Here is a 27,720-nt window from a genome sequence, read left to right as displayed (position 1 = left end):
TCTCATCTCGCTAAAATGTTCACCCATGAAGTAGGTTTTCTAGGATCTTTAAACATGGAAAAAGATTATACAGCATATTGGAAATTACTCCATTTATTAAGTACACGTATCAATGACCTTCTGTGTATTAGACAAGTATTTGCTTTTTGTGAAAGGCAATGTGTACAAGAAAATTGAGAAAGCAACATGTGAGCATCATTTCTCTGGATAGAAAGATGTAAATAATCAAAGTTTTTACAGTAAAGGTAAGCAGTTGCAACAGAGTATCTACTTATTTTCCTGTAATTGATCCGTTTTATAGTAGTCATAATAAACCTCAATTTATTGAGTTCCTACTATGTATTAAGAACTTAGTAAAAATAGAATCCTTCCAACAACCATACTGCAGAAGAAACAGGCTCAGAGAGGGTGAATTTAAGACTCCAGTTTTCACATGTACTGCAAAGGCGCCTGCAGTGGGAATATCGGCTGTGATCTCCCTCCAGGCACCCAGGCTGCGGTAGTTGGGTCTTCCTTCTTGGAGAGGGTGGGGAATCCGCCTGCGCGCTGGGTCGGGTCGCCCAGGGGCCTCTGCGCTCAGATTTCCTTTCAGCGCCCGGGCAGCGCGGGTCCCTGCGCACACAGCCCAGGGCGGGCTGACGGCTGCCCCAGCCTGGCACTTCTGAGAAAAATAGGGGAGGCGCGACCGACTTCCTGGTTGAACTTTAAACTCCATTGGGAGCTCGGCCTGTGCTGCGCTGCAATGTCCGGCGGAACGGTCAGAAGCCTGGGGAAGGGTGAGGCTGCCCTCCGCGATCTGCAGCGGGGATCTGGGCGACCCTCGGCCGCGGGTCGGCGTGCGGCTGAACCTCCTGGGAAGGCACCCGCCCGGGGAAAGAGGCCGGGGCCGCAGCGCGCGGGACCTCTCCACCGCTGGGTCCGGGGAACAGCTGGAGGCTGGGGGTCCCTGCCACTCTCTGGGTTGTAACTGCGTCCGGTTCTCCCCGCAGGAAGCGCGCCCCCAGGGCCCGTCCCCGAGGGCCTGATCCGTGTCTACAGCATGAGGTTCTGTCCTTACGCCAAGAGGACGCTCCTGGTCCTGAGGGCCAAGGGAATCCGGTGAGGACCATGGAGGGGGCTGCTCCCCGATTTGGCCATGAACCAGCTGCTGAGGAAGGCCAGCTATTTGAGCTCTGGCAGATCCCTGAGTCTTGCTATATTGCCCTATATCCCAGTCCAGAGTCCCGGCCTTGACTCTGGGTAGAGTACTGAGTTAATTGTACTGTGCATATTTCTATAGTTTGGGTTATTGGTTGAAGCAAATAAAGTGTCTATGCCTAAAAATTCATGCTTTGGGGAAGCCACACAGCAAGGTTATTGACATAGGCGTTTTCCACAAGAAATCTGCAAGTCATTGGCTTTTCTCTGACACTGAAGAGCCACTGGAACCTTCTCCCTTAGAGTGACCTTTGGAATCTGTTGAACAAACATTAGATATATGTGGTGTGGAAGTTTTAAGAGATAGTTTCCATTCCAAAGAAATTTTCTATCTATATGCTTAGAATGTATAAACTACTTTTAGTCTTCTAGGGGGAGAATTAAGCAGGCAATTCCTTTTCCCTAAAAAAGGTAAGATATATTCCAAAGGGTAAAAAAAACACATTATTTATCAATTAGTCATCACTGCAGTAAGATTTCCATCATATTCTGGGTGAAACTGATTCTGAACACATAGCAAAATATTCAACATTTAGTAACACTTATCAAAACATTGTCTTATCTAAATATCATAATATTTATTGTATTAGAATCTCTTATTGCAATTAACAGATATCCAATTCAGTTGGATTGAAAAAAGACATATCTTGTGCTCATACAATTGAAGAATCTAGAGTGTAACTCCAAAACTAGAGTGTAACTCCCACTCTCCACAACTAGAGAAAGCCTTTGCACAGCAACAAAGACTCAGAGCAACCAAAAATTAAATTAATTTTTTAAAAAGAAAAATTCAGCATTAAGACACAGCTGGATTTGAGGGCACCAAGTCCTGGGTGAGTGCCCCTCTGGACTTCTAAGTTGAAAACAACCCTATCTTACTGGCACAGTTTTCCAAAGGGAAACGGGATTGATTTACTATAAAAATGTGTGATAAGGGGTGAAGGGTGGTAACAGCTGCTGGGCAGTGCAGACAACAGAGGTCTACTATGTTCATGGATTAGTTTTTAGTCCCAGGGGACTTTGATTAGAGAGGTAGCTGACTTTACTATGGGGCTTCTCAGGTGGCATTAGTGATAAAGAAACTGCCTGCCAATGTAGGAAACTTAAGAGATGCAGATTCGATCCCTTAGTCAGGAAGATCCTCTGGAGGAGGGCACGGCAACCCACTCCATATTCTTGCCTGGAGAATCCCTATGGACAGAGAAGCCTGGTGGGCTACAGTCCTTAGGCTTGCAAAGAGTCAGACATGACTGAAGCGACTTAGCATGCATGCACACTGACTGTACAGCATTAGCAGTTCAGTCCAGTCGCTCGGTTGTGTCCAACTTTGCGACCCCATGGACTGCAGCGTGCTAGGCTTCCCTATCCATCACCAACGCCCAGAGCCTACTCAAACTCATGTCCGTGGCATCAGTGATGCCATCCAACCATCTCATCCACTGTCGTCCCCTTCTCCTGCCTTCAGTCTTTCCCAGTATCAGGGTCTTTTCCAACGAGTCAGTTCTTCACATCAGGTGGCCAAAGTACTGGAGTTTCAGCTTCACCATCAATCCTTCCAATGAATATTTAGGACTGATTTCCTTTAGGATTGACTGGTTGGATCATTATAGAATCTACTAAAGCCTCGTTTTCTCTGAAAGGCACATCTTCCAACTTGCTGCAGCAGGTATGTTACCCTGTTGGCTCATCGTGCCAGATTACCAAAATGCATGTGTTCTGAGAACCTTGTTTATTACAAAAACCCAGAATTTACCTTTTCTTTTCATAGTATGAAATTTCAGAAATCTTGATAATTCCTTGGCAGAGAGCCTCATTATTCTTGCAGTGGCTTGTATATGAGTGTACAGTAATCTGTCAGCAGACAAACCCTTTAATACATACACACAAACGCCACTGTTCGTTCTGGCTATTCCTTTCTTTCTGTGGGAGAGAGGGTAGGATTGTGTATTTAATCCTCAAGCTAAATGATTTTGTAGCTACTCAGGTGGATGGGGATAAAGGAACAAAAGACGTTGGGGTGTATTATTTCTGAGTAACTAATTGGTTCTATTAACACTTTTCCAGCTTTGACAATGATATGGACCTGAGACCTGACTTTAACAATTATATGAACCTTCCCTTCCTCTTGTTTCCCCTAAATCTTTCAGGCAGGACAGAAATCAGATCTAAAAACAATCAATATAGTTCGGACTTCACCTGTTTCTTCTTTATGGGTTTATTTAGTGTAATTTACTCATATGCCATTTAAAAAAAAATCAATGCATGGAAATTTAATCTGAAAGCTTATTTTGTGGATGAATTTTTTGGATTCCTTAATATTCTTGTAAAAATTGATGAACTTTCTATTCGGATTAGCAAAAGAAACTGAATTTTATTAATACCATGTTGATTCTCATGTAGTGAGACCTGAACAAACTCAATTAGTTAGCTCAGATATTTTTAGTCCCAAATGGAATATCTAATTGACAATCTTGAAGAATTTCCACTTATTTATTCAACCAATGTGTGTTGAGTACCTATCTAAAAATGTTTATATATCTTCATACCATTTGAATCTATTTAAAACTTTGCTCATTTACATGTTTGTTTATGAATATGACCAAGACACACAAGCAGATCACTGCTTTCATGGAGCTTACATTCTAAGGAGGTGACATAACAAATATGTAATTAAGTTAGCAAAGTAATTTCAGATGCATATCTTAAGTTCAATGAAGAAAGTAATTCAAGAGATATAAAAAAGGCCAGTGTGGTCAGATCATAATGACCAAAGCAAAAGTCATAGGAAACAGATGTGACAGGTAACCTAGGGCCAGATCACATGGCATAAAAAGGGGTTCAGAGTTTATCCGCATTGCAGTGAGGAGCAATTGTAAATAAGCAGGAGGGTGGCCTCATTCAACTTACCTTTGTATATGGAGAGTGGGGACTTCTCAGGTGGCTCAGTGGTAAAGAATTCACCTGCCAATGTAGGAGATACTGGTTCAGTCCCTGTGTCTGGAAGATCCCCTGGAGAAGGAAAAGGTAACCCACTCCAGTATTCTTACCTGGGAAATCCCATAGACAGTGGAGCCTGGTGGGCTACAGTCCATGGCCTTGGGGTTGCAAAGATTCTGACACGACTTAGCAGCTGAGTACACAGGCATGATAGAGTGACTGACTGTAGGGAGGCCATAGTGGAAGCAGACGGGCCAGTGGGACTACCGTAGAGGTCCAGGTGGCAGATGATGTCTTGGACGAGGTGGCAGTGTTAAAGCTGAGAAGCAGATGAAGCCAGACTGTGATTTGAAGGTCTAGCTGACAGGTCTTGCTGATCCATGCGATTTGAGGAAGAGGGGGCAGGGGGAAGGAATCAAGGCCACACTGACTCCAAATTTTGGGGTCTGATCAGCTAAGTGGGTGATGAGACCGTTGACATTTTATTCAGGAATACAAGAAAAATGTTACTGTCTTCACTGTCTTTTATGTGTTTTTCAGGCATGAAGTCATCAACATCAACCTGAAAAATAAGCCTGAGTGGTTTTTCAAGAAGAATCCCTTAGGCCTAGTGCCGGTTCTGGAAACCAGTCTGGGTCAGTTGATCTATGAATCTGCCATCACTTGTGAGTACCTGGATGAAGCATATCCAGGGAAGAAGCTGTTGCCAGGCGACCCCTATGAGAAAGCTTGCCAAAAGATGGTCTTTGAGTCCTTTTCTAAGGTGCGTGTTTAAGCAATTTCAGCTCCTATTGAAAATGTCTTTGTTTTTAAAGCTGAATCAGTGCTATCACTCTAGGTTCAGTGATTTGGAAGGGAAAGAAACAGGATTATGGTCTTGCCGGCTCTGACATGTCCCGCGCGCCCTTTCATGATCTGAATCCTTTTTACTTTCCTAACACTTTATATTCTTGTCATGCTGAAGTTTTTCCCAGACTTGCTACCTTCTGCTCTAGTCTTTCTAGAAGACTCTTCCCCCTTCTCACTTTGCCTGGTTGTCTCAGGTTCTCTTTTGTGCAGTCTGCACTCCTGTATGAGTGGAATCATAGAGGCTGAGGGCTGACTATACTATGCCGATTTATATAAGGGGGTTGAGCATTCAGATTTTCCTATCTGGGGGCAGGGTGTCCTGGAACCCAACCCCCACTTCCACCCCAACCGTGCTACCCCCAGCAAACACTAAGGAACCACTGTACCTGTCTGGAGACTGCTGTCTTCCAGAAGCTTGTTAGTACCCAGCTCTGTGTTCCCACATGTGCTAACTTCCGTCTGTGGGGACTGCTGACTTGTACGTAAGTTGTATGCCTGTGTGTTGTACCAGGGCTGTGAGCTTCTGAGGATGAGAGCCGTGTTTCCATTACTGCTGGCTCACTGCCTAGGCTTGTCACCAGCCCTGCCACTCCTTAGCTGTGTGACTCTAAGCAAGTTATTTATTATTTACCTCTGTACCTCAGCTCATGTATAAAATGAGTATAATAAGGGTTCCTGTGCCACTGAAAAAAATCGGTTAATATAAAACACCTGAAGTCCAATACATGGTGAATACTCAGTGTTGGCTCTTGTTCTTCTAGCCACAGTGTTTATCTGTGGGCATCTCCTGCGTGTTGGCAACAGCTCCTTATGGGCTGAGTAATGGCATTCCTGTAGAGAACTTCCTGTGTTTGAACTAGCATCAGTATTAATTCAAACAGTTAGATTAGTTCAAACAGTTAGTATCAAAAAAGAAATGACCAAGAGCAGACAATGTGAATAGCCGCATCAGGTTATATCTATATAATGTCTGTATAATTCTGTTAGTTCATCAGGATATATGTCAGCATAATAGGAAACATCTTGTCTCTAGGGAAAGAAATGGTGAAAAAAAAATCTACAAAGTGAGACTTGTAGGGAGAACATATTGTCTAAGGAAACACTGAAAAGGGAAAAACCAGTGGGGAAGGAAGAGGGAGTTGGCTGGCTTAGCAGAATGACAGTGAAAGAATGCTAGAGATTTCCACTGTCGAAGATGATAGACAGGGGATATGGTGTTTACAAGAAAGATATTGGAGAATTAAAGAATCATAATACTGAGATTCCTTGTACTGTCTAGAAAGAAAAGGCGCTAACAGCTGGAGACGCCCACCGTTTCTTCCCTGCTCACACTCAGAGAAGAGGTGGGCTTAAGTACCGCATGACCCCATCCTCCTGACCACAGCTCAGGAAGCCAGAAACGCCCCCAGCCGTACCCCAGACCAATAATTATTTTCCTGAGAACTTGGGAATGAGACACAAACTAAGACAATAAAGGTGTTGAGATTTTGGAGCTGTACGTTTATATCACTGGAGACCTAACAAACCAAAGACACACACAAAAAGAATTTTTAGCAAAGCAGAGGTTAAGAACATTGCAAAGGGAACTGACATTTGGCAAATAATATGAAGCAGACATTCAAGGAGAAGCAGAGATGAAAGACCATCCAGACCCAGATGGAAATGTGGAAGGAAAGGCTGCCTGCAAACCTTCAGTTCCAATGAAGGCAAGCTGTACCAACATGGATAGGCTTTCTGGACATTCTCCTGTACTTTTACAAGGGCCTGTTTACTTACACTGGGACAAGTGGATTTCTGTCTCTTGCAGTGAGACAATACCAAAGACTGAGCATTAAAACACAAACACCTCCACCACAAGCATTAAAGCATCTGCTGCTACACCTGTCAAGTCTTCAGGTTGTCAGCCACTTTGAGCTGTCTTCTCATGCTTGTCCCAAGGTAGAGATCAGGAAAATCTCCTTCCCAGCTCTCTTTGCAGCTCGTGCCAAGGCCTGGGATCTACGCTCTTCCTCTCACATGCACACATGCTAGGGTTCAGTTCAGAAATGAGACATGTGGAGAAGTAGGCATGGGCTGGGGCACCGGTTCTGCTGATGAGAGTGGCTGATAGCAGAGCTCCTGGCTTTCAGGAGCTGGGGTGATTGCAAGATTCAATTCCAGCCTGGCATCACTAACCTTATAGTCCAGCATCTGGCAGGGGCACAAACTGTAGCACTGAGTGCTCAATTCACTGGTGGCAAAGAATGCTTCCCATCAGGTCCGTTTCCACCATGATTTTGGAATGGTCCAGTTCAGTTCCAGACCTGTTTGTTCCGCCTCTCAACAATTCAATGAGCAACAATTCTATCAGTGTCCTTTCAAGATATGTTTGACTCAAACTCAACAAGATGGCTTCTCCTAATAGTTCCTTATAAAATCTTGACTCTTACAGCATCTTAGCCCACAAAACTGTTTTTAAGATCAGTACCTGACCTCTGTGAGTACAGAAACTAAAGTTTCCAGAACACCCTGACTCTGGGACTATAAGGGTTCTGTGGTGCTTTTATATGAAGGGGCTGATATCGTTAGCTTCACACTGATAAACTAAGAAATTTTTCTCTGTCTAGGTACCATCTTTGATGGTAAGCTTTCTTAGAAAGCAAAATAAGGAAGATTGCTCTGGCCTAAAAGAAGAACTGCATAAAGAATTCAGCAAGCTGGAGGAGGTAATCAACCCCTTCTTGATTTTATGGGAGTAATACATGGTATCCATTTTTTCTTCTATTCTTTTTTTTTAATATTCCCATCTCCAAAATCACTTTAAGGTAATTAGCAATAACACCAAAAAGGAAATTTTAGTTTACAACAGATAGCTATAAGCTGCTGTGTTTAGGATATAAATGACAACACCTAAAAATGTTTTGTCATGGACTTGCTTTTAGAACATTTTATTGCACTGACATTAAAATATCAAGGAAAAATGTCACCCACATTTCCACAATTTGTCACCTGTTTTAATTTTTCTATGCTTGTTCTATGTATATTTTTAAACATTCAGATCAGATCAGTCGCTCAGTTGTGTCTGACTCTTTGCAACCCCATGAATTGCAGCACGCCAGGCTTCCCTGTCCATCACCAACTCCCGGAGTTCACTGAGACTCGTGTCCATCAAGTCAGTGATGCCATCCAGCCATCTCGTCCTCTGTCATCCCCTTCTCCTCCTGCCCCCAATCCCTCCCAGCATCAGGTCTTTTCCAATGAGTCAGCTCTTCACATGAGGTGGCTGAAGTACTGGAGTTTCAGCTTTAGCATCATTCCTTCCAAAGAAATCCCAGGGCTGATCTCCTTCAGAATGGACTGGTTGGATCTCCCTGCAGTCCAAGGGACTCTCAAGAGTCTTCTCCAACACCACAGTTCAAAAGCATCAATTCTTCAGTGCTCAGCTTTCTTTGTAGTCCAACTCTCATATCCATACATGACCACTGGAAAAACCATAGCCTTGACTAGATGGACCTTTCTTGGCAAAGTAATGTCTCTGCTTTTTAATATGCTGTCTAGTTTGGTCATAACTTTCCTTCCAAGGAGTAAGTGTCTTTTAATTTCATGGCTACAATCGCCATCTGCAGTGATTTTGGAGCCCAGAAAAATAAAGTCTGACACTGTTTCCACTGTTTCCCCATCTATTTCCCATGAAGTGATGGGACCGGTTGCCATGATCTTCGTTTTCTGAATGTTGAGCTTTAAGCCAACTTTTTCACTCTCCACTTTCACTTTCATCAAGAGGCTTTTTAGTTCCTCTTCACTTTCTGCCATAAGGGTGGTGTCATCTGCATATCTGAGGTTATTGATACTTCTCCCGGCAATCTTGATTCCAGCTTGTGTTTCTTCCAGTCCAGCATTTCTCATGATGTACTCTACATATAAGTTAAATAAACAGGGTGACAATATACAGCCTTGACGTACTCCTTTTCCTATTTGGAACCAGTCTGTTGTTCCATGTCCAATTCTAACTGTTGCTTCCTGACCTGCATACAAATTTCTCAAGAGGCAGGTCAGGTGGTCTGGTATTCCTATCTCTTTCAGAATTTCCACAGTTTATTGTGATCCACACAGTCAAAGGCTTTGGCATAGTCAATAAAGCAGAAATAGATGTTTTTCTGGAACTTTCTTGCCTTTTCCATGATCCAGCGGATGTTGGCAATTTGATCTCTGGTTCCTCTGCCTTTTCTAAAACCAGCTTGAACATCAGGAAGTTCACGGTTCACATATTGCTGAAGCCTGGCTTGGAGAATTTTGAGCATTACTTTACTAGCGTGTGAGATGAGTGCAATTGTGCGGTAGTTTGAGCATTCTTTGGCATTGCCTTTCTTTGGGATTGGAATGAAAACTGACCTTTTCCAGTCCGTGGCCACTGCTGAGTTTTCCAAATTTGCTGGCATATTGAGTGCAGCACTTTCACAGCATCATCTTTCAGGATTTGGAATAGCTCAACTGGAATTCCATCACCTCCACTAGCTTTGTTCGTAGTGATGCTTTCTAAGGCCAACTTGACTTCACATTCCAGGATGTCTGGCTCTAGGTCAGTGATCACAGCATCGTGATTATCTGGGTCATGAAGATCTTTTTTGTATAGTTCTTCTGTGTATTCTTGCCATCTCTTCTTAATATCTTCTGCTTCTGTTAGGTCCATACCATTTCTGTCCTTCATCGAGCCCATCTTTGCATGAAATGTTCCCTGGTATCTCTAGTTTTCTTGAAGAGATCTCTAGTCTTTCCCGTTCTGTTGTTTTCCTCTATTTCTTTACATTGATTGCTGAAGAAGGCTTTCTTATCTCTTCTTGCTATTCTTTGGAACTCTGCATTCAGATGCTTATATCTTTCCTTTTCTCCTTTGCTTTTCGCCTCTTTTCTTTTCACAGCTATTTGTAAGGCCTCCCCAGACAGCCATTTTGCTTTTTTGCATTTCTTTTTCATGGGGATGGTCTTGATCCCTGTCTCCTGTACAATGTCACGAACCTCATTCCATAGTTCATCAGGCACTCTATCAGATCCTAACCATAATCAGAGCATAAATCATTCATGTTCTTTTTTCTACTTATTATTATATAATAAACATTCCCCACCACAAAGAGATGCCATGAATTAGACAGACACTTGGGGAAACCCAGATATGGTTTACCTGCTTTGCAGAAGAACTGCCATTTGGACCTTTACACGAGAATTCCTCTTCCATTCACACTGAGCGTTAGGTTTTTACTGAGGGAAGACACAGTTCCTGTTTCATATGGAAATGCAGGCTTTTATCAGTAAGTATGAATTTTGCTGTAGATTATTTCAGAAACCGTTTTTTTTTTTTTTTTTTTTTCCATTAAGAAAGTTCTATTACTCTCTCTCTCTTTAGTCACTAAGTTGTGTCCAACTCTTGCGACCCCATGGACTGTAGCCTGCCAGGCTCCTCTGTCCATGGGATTCTCCAGGCAAGACTACTCGAGTGGGTTGCCATTTCCTTCTCCAGGGAATCTTCCCAACCCAGGGATCAAACCTGGGTCTCCTGCACTGCAGGCAGATTCTTTACCAACTGAGTCTTGAAGTTTGCTGTTTTTTTTTTTTTTTTTTTAAGCCATGAATGAGTGTTCGATTTTATTGAATGCTTTGTCTGTTCCTATTACATTTTTTCAAATGTTCATAAAAAATTTTTCCCTTTAAACTGAAGAGTATAGTATAACTAACAGATTTTTCTGGTGTTGAACTATGCTAGTATTACTGGGATAAAACCTAATTGTTTTAAATGGTTTTCATATATATTCTAAAATTAGTTAATATTTAAAGAATATTTGCGTATTTGTTTATATAATAGATTACTTTGTTCTAATAGTATCTTTATTTGCTTTTATATATCAAGGATATTCTCACCTCATAAAATGAGTTGTTACTTTCTCTGGATGTCTAAGCTCTGAAACCATTTGATATCTTTTGGCTATTTCTGTAAAATATTTGAGTCTGGTGTCTTTTATGTGGGTAGAGTTCAATTTTTAATGGTGATTAATTTGGGGGGGTGTTGTATTTTTTCTTAAATCAATTTTGGTAATTTCTATTTTTACTGAAAATTGTCCATTTCATCTAAGTTTTCGTATATATGGACATGAAGATGATCATGTTTCCTGATTTCAAAAAATCTCTGTGTACAACTATAGTTGGCCCTGAACAGTGTGGAGGCTGAGGGTGCTGACCCTTTGAGCAGTAGAAAATCCATACACTTCCTGCTAAATTTGGGGTTAGTTGGGAGGCATATAAGTTTCTTCCCATCTGTGCTTATAGACTCCCAGTTAAGGACTAATACATTTCCATGTTTCAGGCTGCTGAGAGGTTATTTCCTTCTGACTGAAACTATACTTACTTTATTATGCACAATACAATTACCAGTCACTACAGTTTTAAGGACAGTCCCAAACAATATTGATTCATTGTAGCATTCTAAGTACCTAATAATTCAAGGTACTCTGCTGAACAGTATGGGAGGTAGAAAGTGAGAGGCAGTTCATACTATGCAGACGGTTAATTTGGTGGTAGACCAAAAACATACTCAGGTAGGTATAAACAACCTGTTTACAATGCAGAATATTATAAGGGCCCTGAAAAAAAACTATGGATATCTTGTAAATGGCAAAATGGTTTGGTGTTAATTAGCTAGACAATAATCTCAGTTCTTTTCTTTGTAAAACCATAATACCAATTCACCTTCTTAAATTTCAGGCATACACTTTTGTGCTTTGTTTTCAAAGAATTTTACTTGGCATCTGTTTAATAATTAATCTAGTTATTTCCAATATATTTTAAGTAAACTTTTCTACTGAAGTATTATATGCAGAGATTTACCCAAAGCGTAAGAGTATAGCTTGATGAATTTACAAAGTAAACACAACCATGAAACTGGCACCCGTATCAAGAAAGAGAATATTAGTTTTGAATGATTTTTGTACTTCATACAAATGGAATCATAATATTCACTCTTTGGGGTCTGACGTCTTTCATATAATATCAAGTTTCTGAAGTTCATCTATATTGCGTGTAGTTAGTTCATTCCTATACTTTGTATAGTGTTCCAATGTATGCTGCTGCTGCTGCTGCTGCTGCTAAGTCGCTTCAGTCGTGTCCGACTCTGTGCAACCCCATAGACGGCCTCCTCTGTCCCTGGGATTCTCCAGGCAATGTATGACTACTGCACAATTTATTCATTTTAGTCCTAATGGACAGTAAACATTTCCAATTTGGGGTTATAAAATAGTGCTGTGATGAACATTCTTATACCTATGGTTTAGTGACTATATGTTCACATTTTCAAAAAGTAGAATTACTGGGTTATAGAGTATGCATGCACTCCGCTTTAGGAGACAATGTTAAAAAAAAAAAAAGGCTAAACCAATTTATACTCCTGTCAGCAGTGGGTCTACAGAGTTACTAACTTCATCTTATTCCTTTTAGCCATTCTGATGGATGTGAAGTGGTATGACATTTTCATTTTAATTTGCATTTCCTGAATGACTCATGTAGCTGAGCACTTTTTCAAATGATTATTGGCCATTTGGAACTTCTCATTTGTGAAATTCAAGTCTTGCCCAATTTTCTGATGAATTGTTTGCCTCTTTCTTATTGATTCCCAGGAGTTCTTTCTATATTCTGAATACCAGTCCTTTGTTGGGTATGTGTATTGCAAAGATCTTGTATTCTGTGGCTTGTTTTACTTTTTTCCCCTTTCCAGTAAAATAGACTGTTTTGCGTTATCCCAAACCAAGAGATTCTAAAGCTTAAACTAATCAGACAAACCCCAACTTGACTATGTCAGGGCAAAAGTTGCTACTGTCACTTACTTGACTTGCCTTACCAGATGCAGAAATAAGAAGTATTCTTATGCTGTTTAATGTTCAGGTTCTGACTAATAAGAAGACAACCTTCTTTGGTGGCAGTTCTCTTTCTATGATTGATTACCTCATCTGGCCCTGGTTTGAATGGCTAGAAGCCTTGGAGTTAAATGAGTAAGACATTTGAATATTTTTTTGCATAATTTAAGATAATGATAACTGGAATTGTATACACTAACCTTTTTATGGACAAAATTAATGTATCTCATCAAGTAGATTAATGGGAGCAGCCAACAGAAGGATACTTTGACTTTCCAGGGCATGTCCTATACCTATACTCACAATTTTCTCCCATCTCTGGGGGTGGGCAAGGGTGGGGAGTTCTGTGACAGGTAGTAAAATATTTGAAAAATGATTTACTCCTTCCCTCTTGGTTAAAAATCCATAAGGATATACATTTTCATAATGACGTCAGGCAGGATTGTGTGACTAATGCCACCTCCCATTTACCAGCAAGAGTCCCTCACTGTTATCCAAACTCCATGTTTTGAAGTTTAGCAGCCACCTTAGCTTACTCCTACTTCCTAGAGCTTACAGTTACCATTAGTCACAATTTCTCATTTAAAAAAAATATCAGTCTCTTAGTTTGGACAAGTTCTTAGGTTAACTGAGCAATTCACTTCACTCTAGTTTTAGATTCCTCTTCCACAAAACAAGGACCTCTACAATATCTTCCAAATCTCTTATTTTATGGTTATGCATATCTTAAAGAAATATTTCTAAAGGACTACTTGAAAAGATTAGAGGAAAACAATATGAAACTGGCAAGTTACAGGAGCATTTGCAATGCCTTCCTACTTAGCCTTATTCATCCCTCCATTCTTTCCAAATCCTGCAGGTGTGTAGACCACACTCCAAATCTAAAGCTCTGGATGGCATCCATGAAGAATGATCCCATAGTATCATCCCTCCCCACCGATGTGAAGACCCTTCAAGGTTTCTTCAACCTCTACTTACAGAACAGCCCCGAGGCCTGTGACTATGGTCTCTGATGGAGACAAGAGTCAGCAATGAAGACATAGCTGATACTTTGCTTCACTAACATGAATAATACCATGCTTTTATTTTACCAAGTGTTCTCATGTCTTATTGGATCACCTTCTCTGATTTGACATCAAATTTGGCTATACTGTGGGCTTTCCTTAAGACCCTCCTGCAGAAATATAAACATATTTCCTGTCTCAGAATGCTCAAATGACTCTAAGGGCTATCACAGTCCATGCTGATAGACTGGAGGATAAACTGCAGTGCACTTATTCTTAGGGCTGATCATGAGCTGGCCTCAGACTGTTCCTGTGCTTGCCTCTCATAGCTGATCTCTTGTTCACATCATTATGATTGCTTAATTAGATCTTCAAATTTTTCTGACCTCATGGCTTCTGCATATGCCTTTCCTCTGCTTGGAATCCTCTTCCTTTGCCTCATCACAAAGCTCATCCTTTAAGTATTGCTAGGAATTGAATTTTGTCCCTCAAAATTTGTAGGTTGATGTCCTCACTCTCAGTATCTCAGAATGTGACTGTATTTGGAAGTAGGGTCTTTATGAAATGAAATGAAGTAATTTAATGTGGACCTACTCCAGTATGATTAGTATCCTTATAAAAAGGGAAATTAAGAGACAGATACACACAGAAGGAGAACACCATGTGAACACAAGGACAGTTATTCACAATCAGGAACAGATTCTCCATCGTAGCTCAGCAGGAATCAATCCTGCTGACACTTGATCTCAGACTTCTGGCCTCCAGAACTGAGACAATAAATTTCTGTGTTTAAGCCACTCAGTTTGTGGTACTTTGTTAATGGCAACCCTAGCAAACTAATACAGCCATCAAAAGGTGAGTGGGTAAATAAACTGTGATATATATCCATACCATGGAATAGAAAGGAATCAACAACTAAAACACAGCAGCATGGGAGAATTAGAAAATAATTGTGCTGCATGGAAGAAGCCAGACCCCAAAGAAAGAGTATATAATGTATGTGTAATTCTTGAAAATGCAAACTAACCCAGAATGTGAATAAGCACATCAGTGATTCCCTGGGAGTGAGGGGCAGGGCTTCAGTGGTGTACGGGTATGTGTGGTGAGAGCCAATAAGGAAGGACCTGAAGGAGCACAGAAAAACTTCTGGAGATGATGGATATATTCATTATCCCAATTATAGTGATGCTTTTATGGGTAAGTCAAAAGTTATCAAGTTGTTTATATACATATAAAGTTGTTTATATATATATATATACACACACATATATATATACATACATACAGTGAATTATACATCAATTATATCTCAGTAAAGGGCTGGAAGAAGCACAAGCTGGAATCAAGATTGCCGGGAGAAATACCAATAACCTCAGATATGCAGATGACACTACCCTTATGGCAGAAAATGAAGAGGAACTGAAGAACCTCTTGATGAAAGTGAAAGAGGAGAGTGAAAAAGTTGGCTTAAAGCTCAACATTCAGAAAACAAAGATCATGGCATCTTGTCCCATCACTTCATGGCAAATAGATGGGGAAACAGTGGAAACAGTGTCAGACTTTATTTTTGGGGGCTCCAAAATCACTGTAGATGGTGATTGCAGCCATGAAATTAAAAGACACTTACTCCTTGGAAGGAAAGATATGACCAACCTAGATAGCATATTCAAAAGCAGGGACATTACTTTGCCAACAAAGGTCCATCTAGTCAAGGCTATGATTTTTCCAGTGGTAATGTATGGATGTGAGAGCTGGACTGTGAAGAAAGCTGAGCACTGAAGAATTGATGCTTTTGAACTGTGGTGTTGGAGAAGACTCTTGAGAGTCCCTTGGACTGCAAGGAGATCCAACCAGTCCATTCTAAAGGAGATCAGTCCTGGGTGTTCTTTGGAAGGAATGATGCTAAAGCTGAAACTCCAGTACTTTGGCCACCTCATGTGAAGAGTTGACTCATTGGAAAAGACTCTGATGCTGGGAGGGATTGGGGGCAGAAGGAGAAGGGGATGACAGAGGATGAGATGGTTGGATGGCATCACCGACTCGATGGACATGAGTTTGAGTAAACTCCAGGAGTTGGTGATGGACAGGGAGGCCTGGCATGCTGCGATTCACCAGGTCGCAAAGAGTCGGACATGACTGAGCAACTGAACTGAACTGAACTGAAAGTTGTTGTGGGTTTTTTTTTGGCCGATTGAGGGATCATAGTTGCGAAACAGGGATCAAACCTGTGTCCACTACAGTGGGAACATGGAGCCTTAACAACTAGACCACCAGTAAATAGTAAAATTTTTCTGCACAAACAGTAAAGAAATTCTGCATAAACTAAATATTATTCTATGAATCAAGATTGTTACATATTTCCATGAAAAATGCTGGTATGTAAGTATTCACAATCATTCTTGGATTGAGAATATTAAGTATTTCCCCTCAATAAGACAAATTTCCCCCCAAAGGAGTTTATATTATGGATAGAACAGTGAATGCATCTTTGAAGGTGACCACATGAAGTGATCCAGCAAAGACCAGATGTGTGTCTTATTCACAAGTATTTCCTATACAGCTGGGAAATGCAGTATAATGTTCCAGTCTCTGAACATTTAATTGTTTTAATGTCCCTAAAAACAGTTACTTCAAACTGGGCTCTAATATGAAGACCATCTTAATTTCAGCATTAGTGGAAATAATGAAAATAATTCATAGGTACCCTTTTAGGAAAAGATGAAACTTTATGTACTTATTCATGTATTCTTTACTTGACAAAGGAAATATTATAACACACTGATGAGAAAGACAGTAATTAATCTGTTAGCTTTTGCCCTGCCAATTTGCTGCCTGAAAGTACTGATTATATTAAGCCTTATGATTAGGACTTTTATTCCTTCCATTTTTCCTTGTTCCAATTTCTCATGTAGACGTGCTTTGATAAAATCCAGAAAGATAAATTAAAATGTGACCCAATGAAAGGAATTCTGCAGGAGGCTGCAACTTACCAGAGGGCCAGTTCAAATTCTGGAAGGGAGGAGTAACTAGGCAGGTAGGTGCCACAGTAACTGAAGGAAAGTAGAGTCCAGGAGAACATTGCCTATAATATAAAATACAGTGCAAGGATTTAATCATTATGTTCAGGTTAACTATAGCCTTATAGTTTAATTTCTTTTATTTAATAATTTTCACATAATTCAAATATATTTGCCTCGTGCAATGTCTAGGCTGGTTTCTTACACTATTAACAGAAAGCTATGAGCAAAGTTAAGATCTCTGTTTAAAAGATTTTTGAGTGAACTAAGGCCATGAGGTCACTGTCTCATGACTTCAGTGCTGAATTAAGCACACTGCACTATGTATGTCCCTGTGTGCCTTGAAATGGCCCAAGAACCATAAAATATTCCATAAATATATGAAACATGGTAATTAGAGAAGTTATTCAAACAACTTGAAATACACTGGGCAGTTGCAATAATTCTAGCTTAATTGCATGTCTCTGTCCCTTAGGCCATATCTGGCCCTTAGCTTAATATCTTCCAGTCCTTAGAACAACTATAAAAAGTTATTTTCTCATTTGTACCTACAGTTGAACAAATGAAACTTGACTTTAAAGTCTTAGCAACAATGTGTTTAAAATCTACACAGTGAGGATGCTAATGCAGGGAGGTGTCTGCTTCCGCTTCCTTGTGTGTGAGGCTTTAGTTTCCCCTCCTTTAGCTGCTGTTCTTCACTGTGGTTCCATAGACACAACTTTTGCCTTCTCCTATGTCTGTCTTCTTTACATTCAATTCTCTATTGCTCATTCTGCATATTTTTAATGGCCCTGTTCTCTGCATTTTTACACTTTTCACTTTAACTGAACTTACTATTCCACTAAACTTTATCATTTATTGGGTTTATTTAGCATAGTCTGATCAATAAAAACAGCTTATATTTTCTGAGGATCCAGTGCAAAAATAAATATAATTTCTTGTTGGACAGGGGCTTTAATGGAATAATTTTCTATCCTTGCTAGACAGACACTTCCTCCCATAATTGAAGATTATTAATTTTATATTTTCTTTACATTTATTTTACAAAACACAAGACTTTTGAAGAAAACACACACACACACTAGCCATCCAGAGAAGAAAAACAAACACTCCTTAATTATACTACAAAATTTGATAAATTTGTTTTTGGTGTTTTCTTGTGTTTTTACTTATAAAAATACATTTTTTTGTTAATATAACTTTGCTTTTTATAGCTATAATAATCATGGATTAAATAAATAACCTACATAATAATTCATTTTAGAAATGGAACTTGGATCATATATTCCATGACTTCTATTGAGTTTTTTTTTTTGCTTGTTTACTTTGAGCATTTTATCATTAATAATTTTTCAAAAATACGAATTTTAACATTCGCATAGTACCTCTTTATGGGATCTTTAACTTATTTAACCATTCACAGATTACTGGAAATTTAGGTTGCTTCCAATCTTCTGCTATTATGACAGTGCTTTTAATTCGTTTGCACACAAATGTGTGGCCCTATTTCTGATTATTTCCTTTAAACTGAATAGTTCTTGAAGTGGATATAGAGTAGATATTTACTTATCGGGAAGCTTGTATGAATTCATATACCCACCATTAGGAAAAGAGCGCTCCCAGTTTCACTGCAGTCTGTGCTAGCAAATATGAGCTTTAAAAGAATTGTGACTTTGATAAGTAGAAAAACCTCACCTTTGTTTAAATGACACTTTATAAAATGAATATTCAAATGAAACATTTTTTATGTTTTTGGTCATTAGTAGTTTTGTGGTTTAGGTGAGTTCCTTATCCATTGTTCTAATGAGATATCTTTTTTCTTATTTCATAAATGGTCTGAAAATATTTTGCCATATTTGTCCCAAATACTTTCTTCAGTGTATTATTTGCCTTTTAACTTTTCATGGTATTTTCAATATTCATAGGAGTAAAATTTGTATATAATGAAATATCTCAATCTTTCTATTTCCACTTTTTTCCTTTGTGCAAAAAGTCCTTCTTCAACCTTAAATTATTTCAATTTTCTACCACAGTTTCATCTATTTTTCAATAGGTTTGTTGTTTATATTCTCTCTTGCTTTTGTTTGATTTATGTTTTGATACACAGTCTAACATAAAGACTTAACTTGATACTTTTGTTCTAATATTTTTCTTAACACCATTGTTTAATAATTCATATCATCTACTGTGTATGGGTATCATTCTGGGAGTGTCTTCTTCATATACTTAGCTTCATGTATTCCAGAGCCTGTCCTCACTCTTCAATTCTTTCACTGATTGACTCCTGAACCAATCCCACACCCTATATGATGACAGCACCATAATGCTAAGGAGGGCCCTCTACCTTGTCATATTCTCTTTCAAATTATCCCCATTCTCTACTTTCTGTTCTTCTAGATGAACCTTGAAATCATTCATTTATGTACTCCTGGTCTCTAAAACATTTGATAAAACTATGAATTTCTTTCTGTAAAGAATATCAGAACTACATGTATGATAACCAGACTTGCCATGCAGGAGTATGTCTCTATATGTCTAAATATTATGTCAGTGATTCTTGTAATTTTCTTCATTAGAGTCACTCCTAAATATTTAAATCTTCTAATTGCAAGGATATTTATTTTGAAACCAGCATCTTACTGAGCATTCTTTTATCAGTCCTAGAAGATTATTGTATTATCCATTATCTCTTTTCTCCTAGCTATAAGTTTTATATGTTCATATTTTGTTGCATTGACTAGAACTTCCAAGTTGATATTAAATAACAGTAGTAACACTGTATATCCTTGATGATTTAATCCTAATTTTATTATGGATTCCTTTAGAGTTTAATGATTCAACATGAATGTTGGCTACTAGTTTGAATTAACTATCAATTCCTTTGATAAGACTATACCAAGTAACCAAACTGGGAGTATTTTAAAGATGAAGAGTAGATACAGTCCATATAGAAGCATATCTCAGAGATATTATAGGTTTGGCTCCAGACCACAGGAATAAAGTAAATATTCCTATAAAGTAAATCACACAAATTTTTTGGTTTCCCAATACATATAAAAGTTATGTCTACACTATAATATAGTTTATTAAATGTGTAATAATATGTTTAAAGAAATCATTTATACAACGTAATTAAAAAAATACTTTATCTCTAAAAATAATAACCATCAGCTGAGCCTTTAGAGTCATAAGCTTTTTGCTGATGGAGGGTCTTGCCTTCTTGTTCATGGCTGTTGACTGGGGTTGGTGACTGCTAACGCTTGGGGTGGCTGTGGCAATTTATTAAAATAGGACCACAATGAAGTCTGCTTGATTTACTCACCCATTCATGAATGATTTCTCTATAGCATGCAATTCTGTTTGTCAGCATTTAGCAACAATAAAACCTCTTTCAAAACTGGAGTCAATCCTTTTAAACCCTGTCACTGCTTTGTCAACTAAGCTCATATAACGTTCTAAACCTTTTGTTACCATTTCAACAATCGTCATAGCGTTCTTGCCAGGAGTAGTTTCCTTCTCAAGAAAGCACTTCCTATGCTTAGCAATAAAAAAACAACTCTGCATCCATTCAAGTTTTATCATGAGATTGCAGCAATTCAGTCACATCTTCAGGCTAAACTTCTAGTTTTAGTTCTCTTGCTATTTCCACTACGTGTACTGTAACTTTCTCCACTAAATCTGGAACCCCTCAAAGTCATCCATCAAAGTTAGAACCAACTTCTCCCAAACCCCTGTTAATACTGATATTTTGACCTCTTCCAGTGAGTCATGAATGTTCTTAATGGCATCTACAGCAGTGAACCCTTTCCAGAGATTTCCAATCTACTTTACCCAGATCTAGTAGAAGAGTCTCCGGAGAAGGCAATGGCACCCCACTCCAGTACTCTTGCCTGGAAAATCTCATGGACGGAAGAGCCTGGTAGGCTGCAGTCCATGGGGTCGCTTAGAGTCGGACATGACTGAGAGACTTCACTTTCACTTTTCACTTTTATGCGTTGGAGAAGGAAACGGCAACCCACTCCAGTGTTCTTGCCTGGAGAATCCCAGGGACGGGGGAGCCTGGTGGGCTGCTGTCTATGGGGTCGCACAGAGTCGGACACGACTGAAGCAACTTAGCAGCAGCAGCAGCAGTAGAAGAGTCACTACTTATGGCAGCTATTGTCTCACAACATACACGTCCTAAATTATAAGACTTTAAAGTTGAAATTACTCTTTGATCTATGGGCTGCAGAAAGGATGTTGTGTTAGGACATGAAAACAGCATCAATCCCATTGTACATCTCCATCAGAGCTCTTGGGTGACCAGGTGCATTGTCAATGAGCAGTATTTTGAAAGGAATCTTCTTTTCTGAGCAGTAGGTTTCAATAGTGAGCTTAAAATAGTAAACTATGCTGTCAACAGATGTGTTGTCATCCAGGCTACGTCGTTACATGTATAGAGCACAGGTGGAGATTTATTATAATTATAAAGGCCCCTGAACTTTCAGAATGTTAAATGAGCACTGGCTTCAACTTCAAGTCACGAGCTGCATTAGCCTCTAACAAGAGAGTCAGTCTGTCCTTTGAAGCTTTGAAGCCAGGAATTGACTTTTCCTATCTAGCTAGGAAAGTCCTAGATGATGTCTTCTTCCAATATAAGGCTGTTTTGTTTACACTGAAAATCTTTTTAGTGTAGCCACTTAGTTAGATCTTATGGATAACTTGCTGAAGCTTCTACATCAGCACTTCTTGCTTCACCTTGTACTTTTATGGTAGGGAGATAGCATCTTTCTTTGAACCTCTTGAGCCAACCTCTGGTAGCTTCAAACTTCTCTTTTGCAACTTATTCACCTCTCTCAGCCTTCATAGAATTAAAGACAGTTAGGGACTTGCTCTGTATCGGGTTTTGGCTTAAGGGAATGTTAAGGCTGGTCTGATCTTCTATCCAGAAGAAATATAAAGTTTCTCTATATTAGCAATGTAGGCTTCCCTGGTGGCTCAGATGGTAAAGAGTCTGCCTGCAAAGTGGGAGATCCTGGTTTGATCCTTGGGTCAGGAAGTTCCGCTGGAGAAGGAAATGGCAACCCACTCAAGTATTCTTGCCTGGAGAATCCCATGGATGGAGGAGCCTGGCAGACTCCTGGGGTCGCAAAGAGTTGGACACGACTGAGCGACTGCACTTACTTACTTATATCAGCAACCAGACCTTTTCACTTTCGTATCATTTGTGTGTTCACTGGAGTAACACTTTGAATTTCTTTCAAGAATTTTTCTTTTGCGTTGATTCCTGCCTAACTATTTGGTATAAGAGGCCTAGCTTCCAGTCTGTCTCAGCTTTTGACATGCCTTCCTCACTAAGCTTAATTACTTCTAGCTTTTGATTTAAAGTGAGAGATATGCAACTCTTCCTTTGACTTGAACACTTAGAGGCCACTGTCATGTTATTAATGGGCCTAATTTCAACATTGTTGGGTCCCAAGGAATAGGGAGACATGAAGAAAGAGAGACAGGATAATGGTTGTTTGATGGAACAGTCAGAACATACAAAAAATTTAGAGATTAAGTTTTCCCTCTTATATGAGTATAGTTCATTGCCTCCAAAAATGAATACAATGGTAACATCAAATATCACTCATCACCATAACAAATATAATAATAAAAAGTTTGAAATATTATAAGAATTACCAAATGGGACAGAATCACGAATTGAGCAAACGATGCCAACAGATTTGCTCAGTGCAGGGTTGCCACAAAAAAATAAAAAATGCAATATTTGCAAACAATAAAACAAGGTATGCCTGTAGACATACCTTGTATTGCTACAGGGAGGAAGCCAATTCTGACTCCATGTTGGAAACTGTCTCTCTGACTTGCTTTTTCATTGCTTTTATTATTATTATCATACTTAGTGGTGTGCCTGGAGGACCCTGCTCCTCTGCTTGACTGTAAACTAAAGTGCCTTTGTTCAGCACATGGAGAGAAACTTTGTCCCTACCCACCTGTGAAAGGAGAGATTAACACACCCCTTCCAAAGGCAGGCCATTCCCTTGGAGATGTTTTGCAAGACTGAACACCCTTTCAACTTTACTTCCCCACTGCATCACCCTCTCTATTCTGCCTTTTGACTTTAGTTCCTCATTGCTTCTTTCTCTCTGATCTATAAAAGAGTCTGGCATCCAGACCCCAATAAGATGGTTATTGTGAGGCTCTAGCCTGCCATCTTCTCTGTCAGTTGGCTTTCTGATCAAAGTCTCTTCCTTCCCTCTGCACAACTGAGTGACTGAACAACAACAACAGTGATTGACGTATTACATAAGTGACATATTATACATGTAATTTATGTGTTAACATATATGTTAATTATACATAACATATAAGGTTATATGTTATATATAATTTCAATTTTTTCAGCACAGTCTTGACAGTAGATACCATTATCTTTATCATAGAAAAGGAAATTGAGGCTCAGAGACTTATCTTTAGAAGTTATACACATCTCTTCAGCCAGATTTTCAATAAATCATCAGGAAAGTGTCACGCAAGTGTATGTTCCTCGGTTCTTTGTCTCATCACAACAAAGATTTGGAGCAACGGACATTAAAGCCCTCGGCACATCACAGCTCTCGGGTCTTGGACAAACCGTGTTACAGCTCTTAGGCAAATCAGTGTTACAGCTCCATTTTATTTATAAGATAGCAGGAGAATCCAAGACTCGAAGAGAAGAGAGTGGAGGAGTGCATGGGGAAGGAGAAAGAGAGAGAGAGAAAGAGAGAGAGTGCGCGCACGCGAGAGAGAGAGAGAGAGAGAGAGAGAGAGAGAGAGAGAGACCGAGAGAAAGCGCTTTGGCTCCTCCTTTTATATGTTTTTTTTCCTCCACCTGGGCCTGCCCTATGCAAATTGGGCTTAGCCAGGAGTGCTGTTTGTTCTGTTTGTTCTGCCTGAAGTCTTCTCTCTGGTCCTCGGACCTTCCTTGTCTTTTAGCCACCGCCATTTTGGACTCCTTTTCCCTATTCTACCTACCTAACAAAAGGGAAAAAAAAAAAACTGTTCTAAAAAAGGGTTTTAAAACAGCAGTTAGTGCTCTAGTAGTGTTCTAGTCCAGTGCTTCTCAAGTTTAAAGTGCATATGAATTAACCGGGGAAATATTGTTAAAATGCAGATTCTGATGCATAGGTCTGTGATGGGAGCAGAGTTTCAGCCATCCTAGGTGATGCAATGTTGACTGTAAGCAGACCACACTTTGAGTAGCAAGGCTCTAGCCTACTTAATTAAATCCTATGTGATCAGCCTGATTTGGTCCTTAAAAATGCTTATTACAAAAAAAAAAAAAAACCCAACCAGTCAAAAAAACCCCCAAACCCTACATTTATAAGAACTAGATTTGGTCACATCTTTAATACAATCCTTTGGTCATGGTAAAGGAAGAGTTTTGCAAGATACCTTTTAATTTGATCTTTCTGGTCATTTCAGAGGAAGTTGTATATGTAGATGAGGGAACAGAGCTGCTGGTCAGAAAAACCACAACTTCATAAGGAACACTAGTTGCCAGGATGCCCACAGTTCCATTCATACACTGGAGTACAGTCTTTTTCTTGATTTCAATACTAATAAGTACTATGAAATTCCCACAAGGGTGGCAAATGGTGCTGTTCTTGACAAAATGAACATTCTTCTTGGGGAATACTTGCACCTCCCTAGGAAAAGATACAATCGCCATCAATAAAATACATTTTAAATACTTTTCATTTTTTTTTTTTTTTAAATAATGCAAGTGTCAGGCGAGTGTATGCTCCTCGGTTCTGTCTCGTCACAAAGATTTGGAGTGATGGACATTAAAGCCCTTGGTGCGTCACAGCTCTCGGGTCTTGCACAGACCGTGTTATAGCTCTTAGACAAATCAGTGTTACAGCTCTGTTTTATTTAGAAGTTAGCAGGAGAATCCATCCTCAAAACGTGAGGGCATACCAAGATAAACAGCACACCCACGCTGGGGAGAGACAGAGAAAGTGCTTTGGCTCCTCCTTTGATATGTTTTTTCCTCCCCCTGGGCCTGCCTTACGCAAATTGGGCTTAGCCAGGAGTGCTGTTTGTTCTACCTGAGGTCTTCACTCCGGTCCTCCGACCTTCCTTTGTTCTATTTTCACAGGTTTTTCCCTTCCTCGTATTTTAGCCACCGCCATTTTGAACTCCTTTCCCCTAGTCTAACTACCTAACACAAGCAATAGATCATTAACATCTTTGAAACTCATCTATTCCCTTTTCACCCCATTTCTGCCCAAAACAATCTCTCAGATAAAAGAACACACGAGGTTGCTGTGTGTTCTGAACTGGACAGTTACAGTCCAGGCACTATAGAAACTTAAATGCAGACTGAAAATTCTCTAGGTCTCAAAAGCCTTCTTCAGAGAGCTTTTCCAGTGAAGCACAATCTCTGTTCAAACCTAAGAAAATTTTGGAAGGATTTCTGAAGTCCTGTATACATGGAAAAGAAAATGTGAAAACGACAGAGAAAAGAGCTTAATTCTCAAAGAAAACAGGGTGCATTCTGGGTCTTACCTTTAAAATTAGTTTTAATTTTAAAAATAAACTTTAAAAAGCAACTTCGAATACGACAGCCTGCTTTATGGTTGTAAGCCCAGTAGGAAATTTTGCTTCTTTACAAAAAAGGAGCGTGTGTAGCCATATTTTAGATTTAAAACTTAGAGATAAATGCAGAAAGTAAAAGGAATAATCATAGGACATGGATGAAAAAGGTGAGAACACAAAGGGAATATATTTTAAAGTAAGGAGTTCGTGATGAGTGTAAGCTAGAGAAATGAGAGTCTGAGAGGAGGGGGGAGTCTACCTCTATTTAAATGTTAAAGATAAGCTTAAAGATGGTGGAGAGGACAAGAGAAGGACACTGGTTTGGAGATAAACTTCAAGGGAATAGTACAATCAGGACCCGTGGTGGATGCTGTTTGGAATACAAGTAACACTCTAGAATGTGGAAGGAAAGCAATGCCAACTTACACCTGTGCAGCGTTTTATGTTTTTCACATGCACTGTAAGTGCAAACAAATCCAGAGTCAGTGGATAGGAGACAGAAGGGACTGATGGCCCTAAGTACGGGGAAAATCACCAAAGGCGGGAAAGAGCTGTTATTAAAGTGAATAACACTGAATAACTGGACGCGCTGGGGATGGGAGCGGGGAGGGGCGGGAGAAAAGTTACAGAGAAAGGAAGTGTGCAGGAAGGCATTGGGGGTTGACCGGGAAGAGGTGGAGGGAAGGGAGAGGATGTAGTCTGAGAGAAGAATTTTCTCAAGACCAAACTGTGAGCAGCGAGGCCGGGGATGCCGCACTTCAAAGACGTAACGCTGTAGGCCTCTCTCCAAGCCTTGCCCCAAGGGCCCGGTGTCTCTCACCCCGGCCAGGGGCCGTGAGTCTAACTGTTACTCTGAGGCCCGGGACTGCCCCCAGCTTGCAGACGGGAAGCCTTCACTGTTTAGGTTCCCATGCCCCCTGCGCCCATTGGTTCCGCCCTCTCGGCTGCTCCCCCTCGAACCAAGCCGATTGGTGGCAGCGCTGAGCTGTCTCAACCAACGGGAGAGCGGCGAGTGAAGGAGGGGGGCGGGCCTCCAGTGGGTTGTGCAGTGGCCCAGGCTAGGGCAAATAGTTACGTTAGTAGATAACGACAGTCGACTTTAACGTTGAGTGCTGACCGTCCAAGCGCCGGTGCAGGCATAATTTCATTCACTATTCAAATCCCCAATTAGCCCCGTTTTACAGAAAAAGAAAGGGAGGATAAGACAATTTCCCCAAGATTACAAAGCTGAGTAATTTACAAATTACAAAGCTAATTTAAAAGACTTTAAAGCCAAGTCTGATATGCAAAACTTTCAATTAATGTACACTTTGTGGTGTACCCTCGGCTATTTCAAGGACAGCTTCTGGAAGTAACTGATAAGACAGGTTAGCAATTTGCCTTACTTCTGACCTTCCCTCTCAGACCGTTACTTGCCCTCTCTTCCCTTCTTTCTTCCCTCTCCTCCAATCCTCCCCTCTTCCCTTCTTTAGGGCTCTCCTTCCTGTCTTGCCAAATTCTTACCTTCATTCCGTTGAGAAATGTTGATTGAGTTTCTCCTGTGCATTCTGCTAGTCAGTTGGAACTGTAGAGGGAAGTACTCAATAAACCAATCTATTCTAGGAATAGAAAAGAGGTTTTTAAAAAGCCATACTGAGGATGAAAGGCTGGGAGACAGACTCAAGAAGCAGTTGAATTGTGTTCCACCAGACAACCAACCCTGCTCACACCTTGATCTGGGACATCTAGCCTCCAGAATTATGAGAATAAATTTCTGGTGTTTAAGTCACTCAGTTTGGGGTATTTTGATAATGGCAGCCCCAGCAAACTAAGACAGGCATGGAATCATAATCAAACTCAGGCAGGAAGGCTCCAAGATGGATGTGTTTATTAATTACCACAGTCTGCTGCTCCAGTAATAGAGCTAATAAAAAATAAAAACACACCATGCCTCTCCCTTCCCAAATAAATGGAACAGTTCAGTTCATTTCAGTCGCTTAGTTGGGTCCGACTCTTTGCGACCCCATGGACTACAGCACGCCAGGCCTCCCTGTCCATCCCCAAATCCCTAAGTTTGCTCAAACTCGGTCCATCAAGTTGGTGATGCCATCCAACCATCTCATCCTCTGTCGTCCCCTTCTCCTCCTGCCTTCAATCTTTCCCAGCATCAGGGTCTTTTCCAATGAGTCTGTTTTTTGCATCAGGTGGCCAAAGTATCGGAGTTTCAACTTCAGCATCAGTCCTTCCAATGAATATTCAGGACTGATTTCTTTTAGGATTGACTGGTTGGATCTC

The 27,720-nt window shown here is 40.2% G+C and overlaps 1 protein-coding gene and 1 long non-coding RNA gene across 3 annotated transcripts; one reads left to right on the top strand and one right to left on the bottom strand.

The window, feature by feature from the left end:
* Positions 1 to 557: 557 nt before the first annotated feature.
* Positions 558 to 14,661, top strand: LOC113884248 (glutathione S-transferase omega-1-like). Of its 2 annotated transcripts, none has more exons than XM_027528601.1 (6): positions 558 to 776; positions 990 to 1,098; positions 4,675 to 4,897; positions 7,590 to 7,688; positions 12,889 to 12,995; positions 13,720 to 14,661. In XM_027528601.1, exons 1-6 carry the CDS (start codon positions 743 to 745, stop codon positions 13,871 to 13,873), a joined length of 726 nt encoding a protein of 241 aa, XP_027384402.1. In that variant the 5' UTR covers positions 558 to 742; the 3' UTR covers positions 13,874 to 14,661. The 2 variants fall into 2 exon arrangements, with proteins under 2 accessions (XP_027384402.1, XP_027384403.1); XM_027528602.1 differs by having other exon boundaries at positions 563 to 757.
* On the bottom strand, positions 1,105 to 27,472 carry LOC113884250. Its single transcript, XR_003508833.1, has 7 exons — positions 26,950 to 27,472; positions 24,301 to 24,554; positions 16,855 to 16,946; positions 10,142 to 10,237; positions 4,245 to 4,453; positions 4,105 to 4,158; positions 1,105 to 1,455 (listed from the first exon to the last, which is right to left on the bottom strand). It is a non-coding gene; the product is annotated as an uncharacterized LOC113884250 (long non-coding RNA).
* Positions 27,473 to 27,720: the final 248 nt, after the last annotated feature.

This window comes from Bos indicus x Bos taurus, chromosome 26 (assembly GCF_003369695.1).
Source record: "Bos indicus x Bos taurus breed Angus x Brahman F1 hybrid chromosome 26, Bos_hybrid_MaternalHap_v2.0, whole genome shotgun sequence".
Classification (NCBI taxonomy): domain Eukaryota; kingdom Metazoa; phylum Chordata; class Mammalia; order Artiodactyla; family Bovidae; genus Bos; species Bos indicus x Bos taurus.
This window is presented reverse-complemented; position numbering and strand designations above follow the sequence as displayed.

What these genes read in the sequence shown, in the direction of transcription:
- LOC113884248 (XM_027528601.1), top strand. Translation starts at nt 743, where the DNA reads ATGTCCGGCGGAACGGTCAGAAGCCTGGGGAAGG. An exon ending in AATTCAGCAAGCTGGAGGAG is followed by an intron (nt 7,689 to 12,888) that starts GTAATCAACCCC and finishes TTTAATGTTCAG; the next exon opens with GTTCTGACTAATAAGAAGAC. An exon ending in GAAGCCTTGGAGTTAAATGA is followed by an intron (nt 12,996 to 13,719) that starts GTAAGACATTTG and finishes CAAATCCTGCAG; the next exon opens with GTGTGTAGACCACACTCCAA.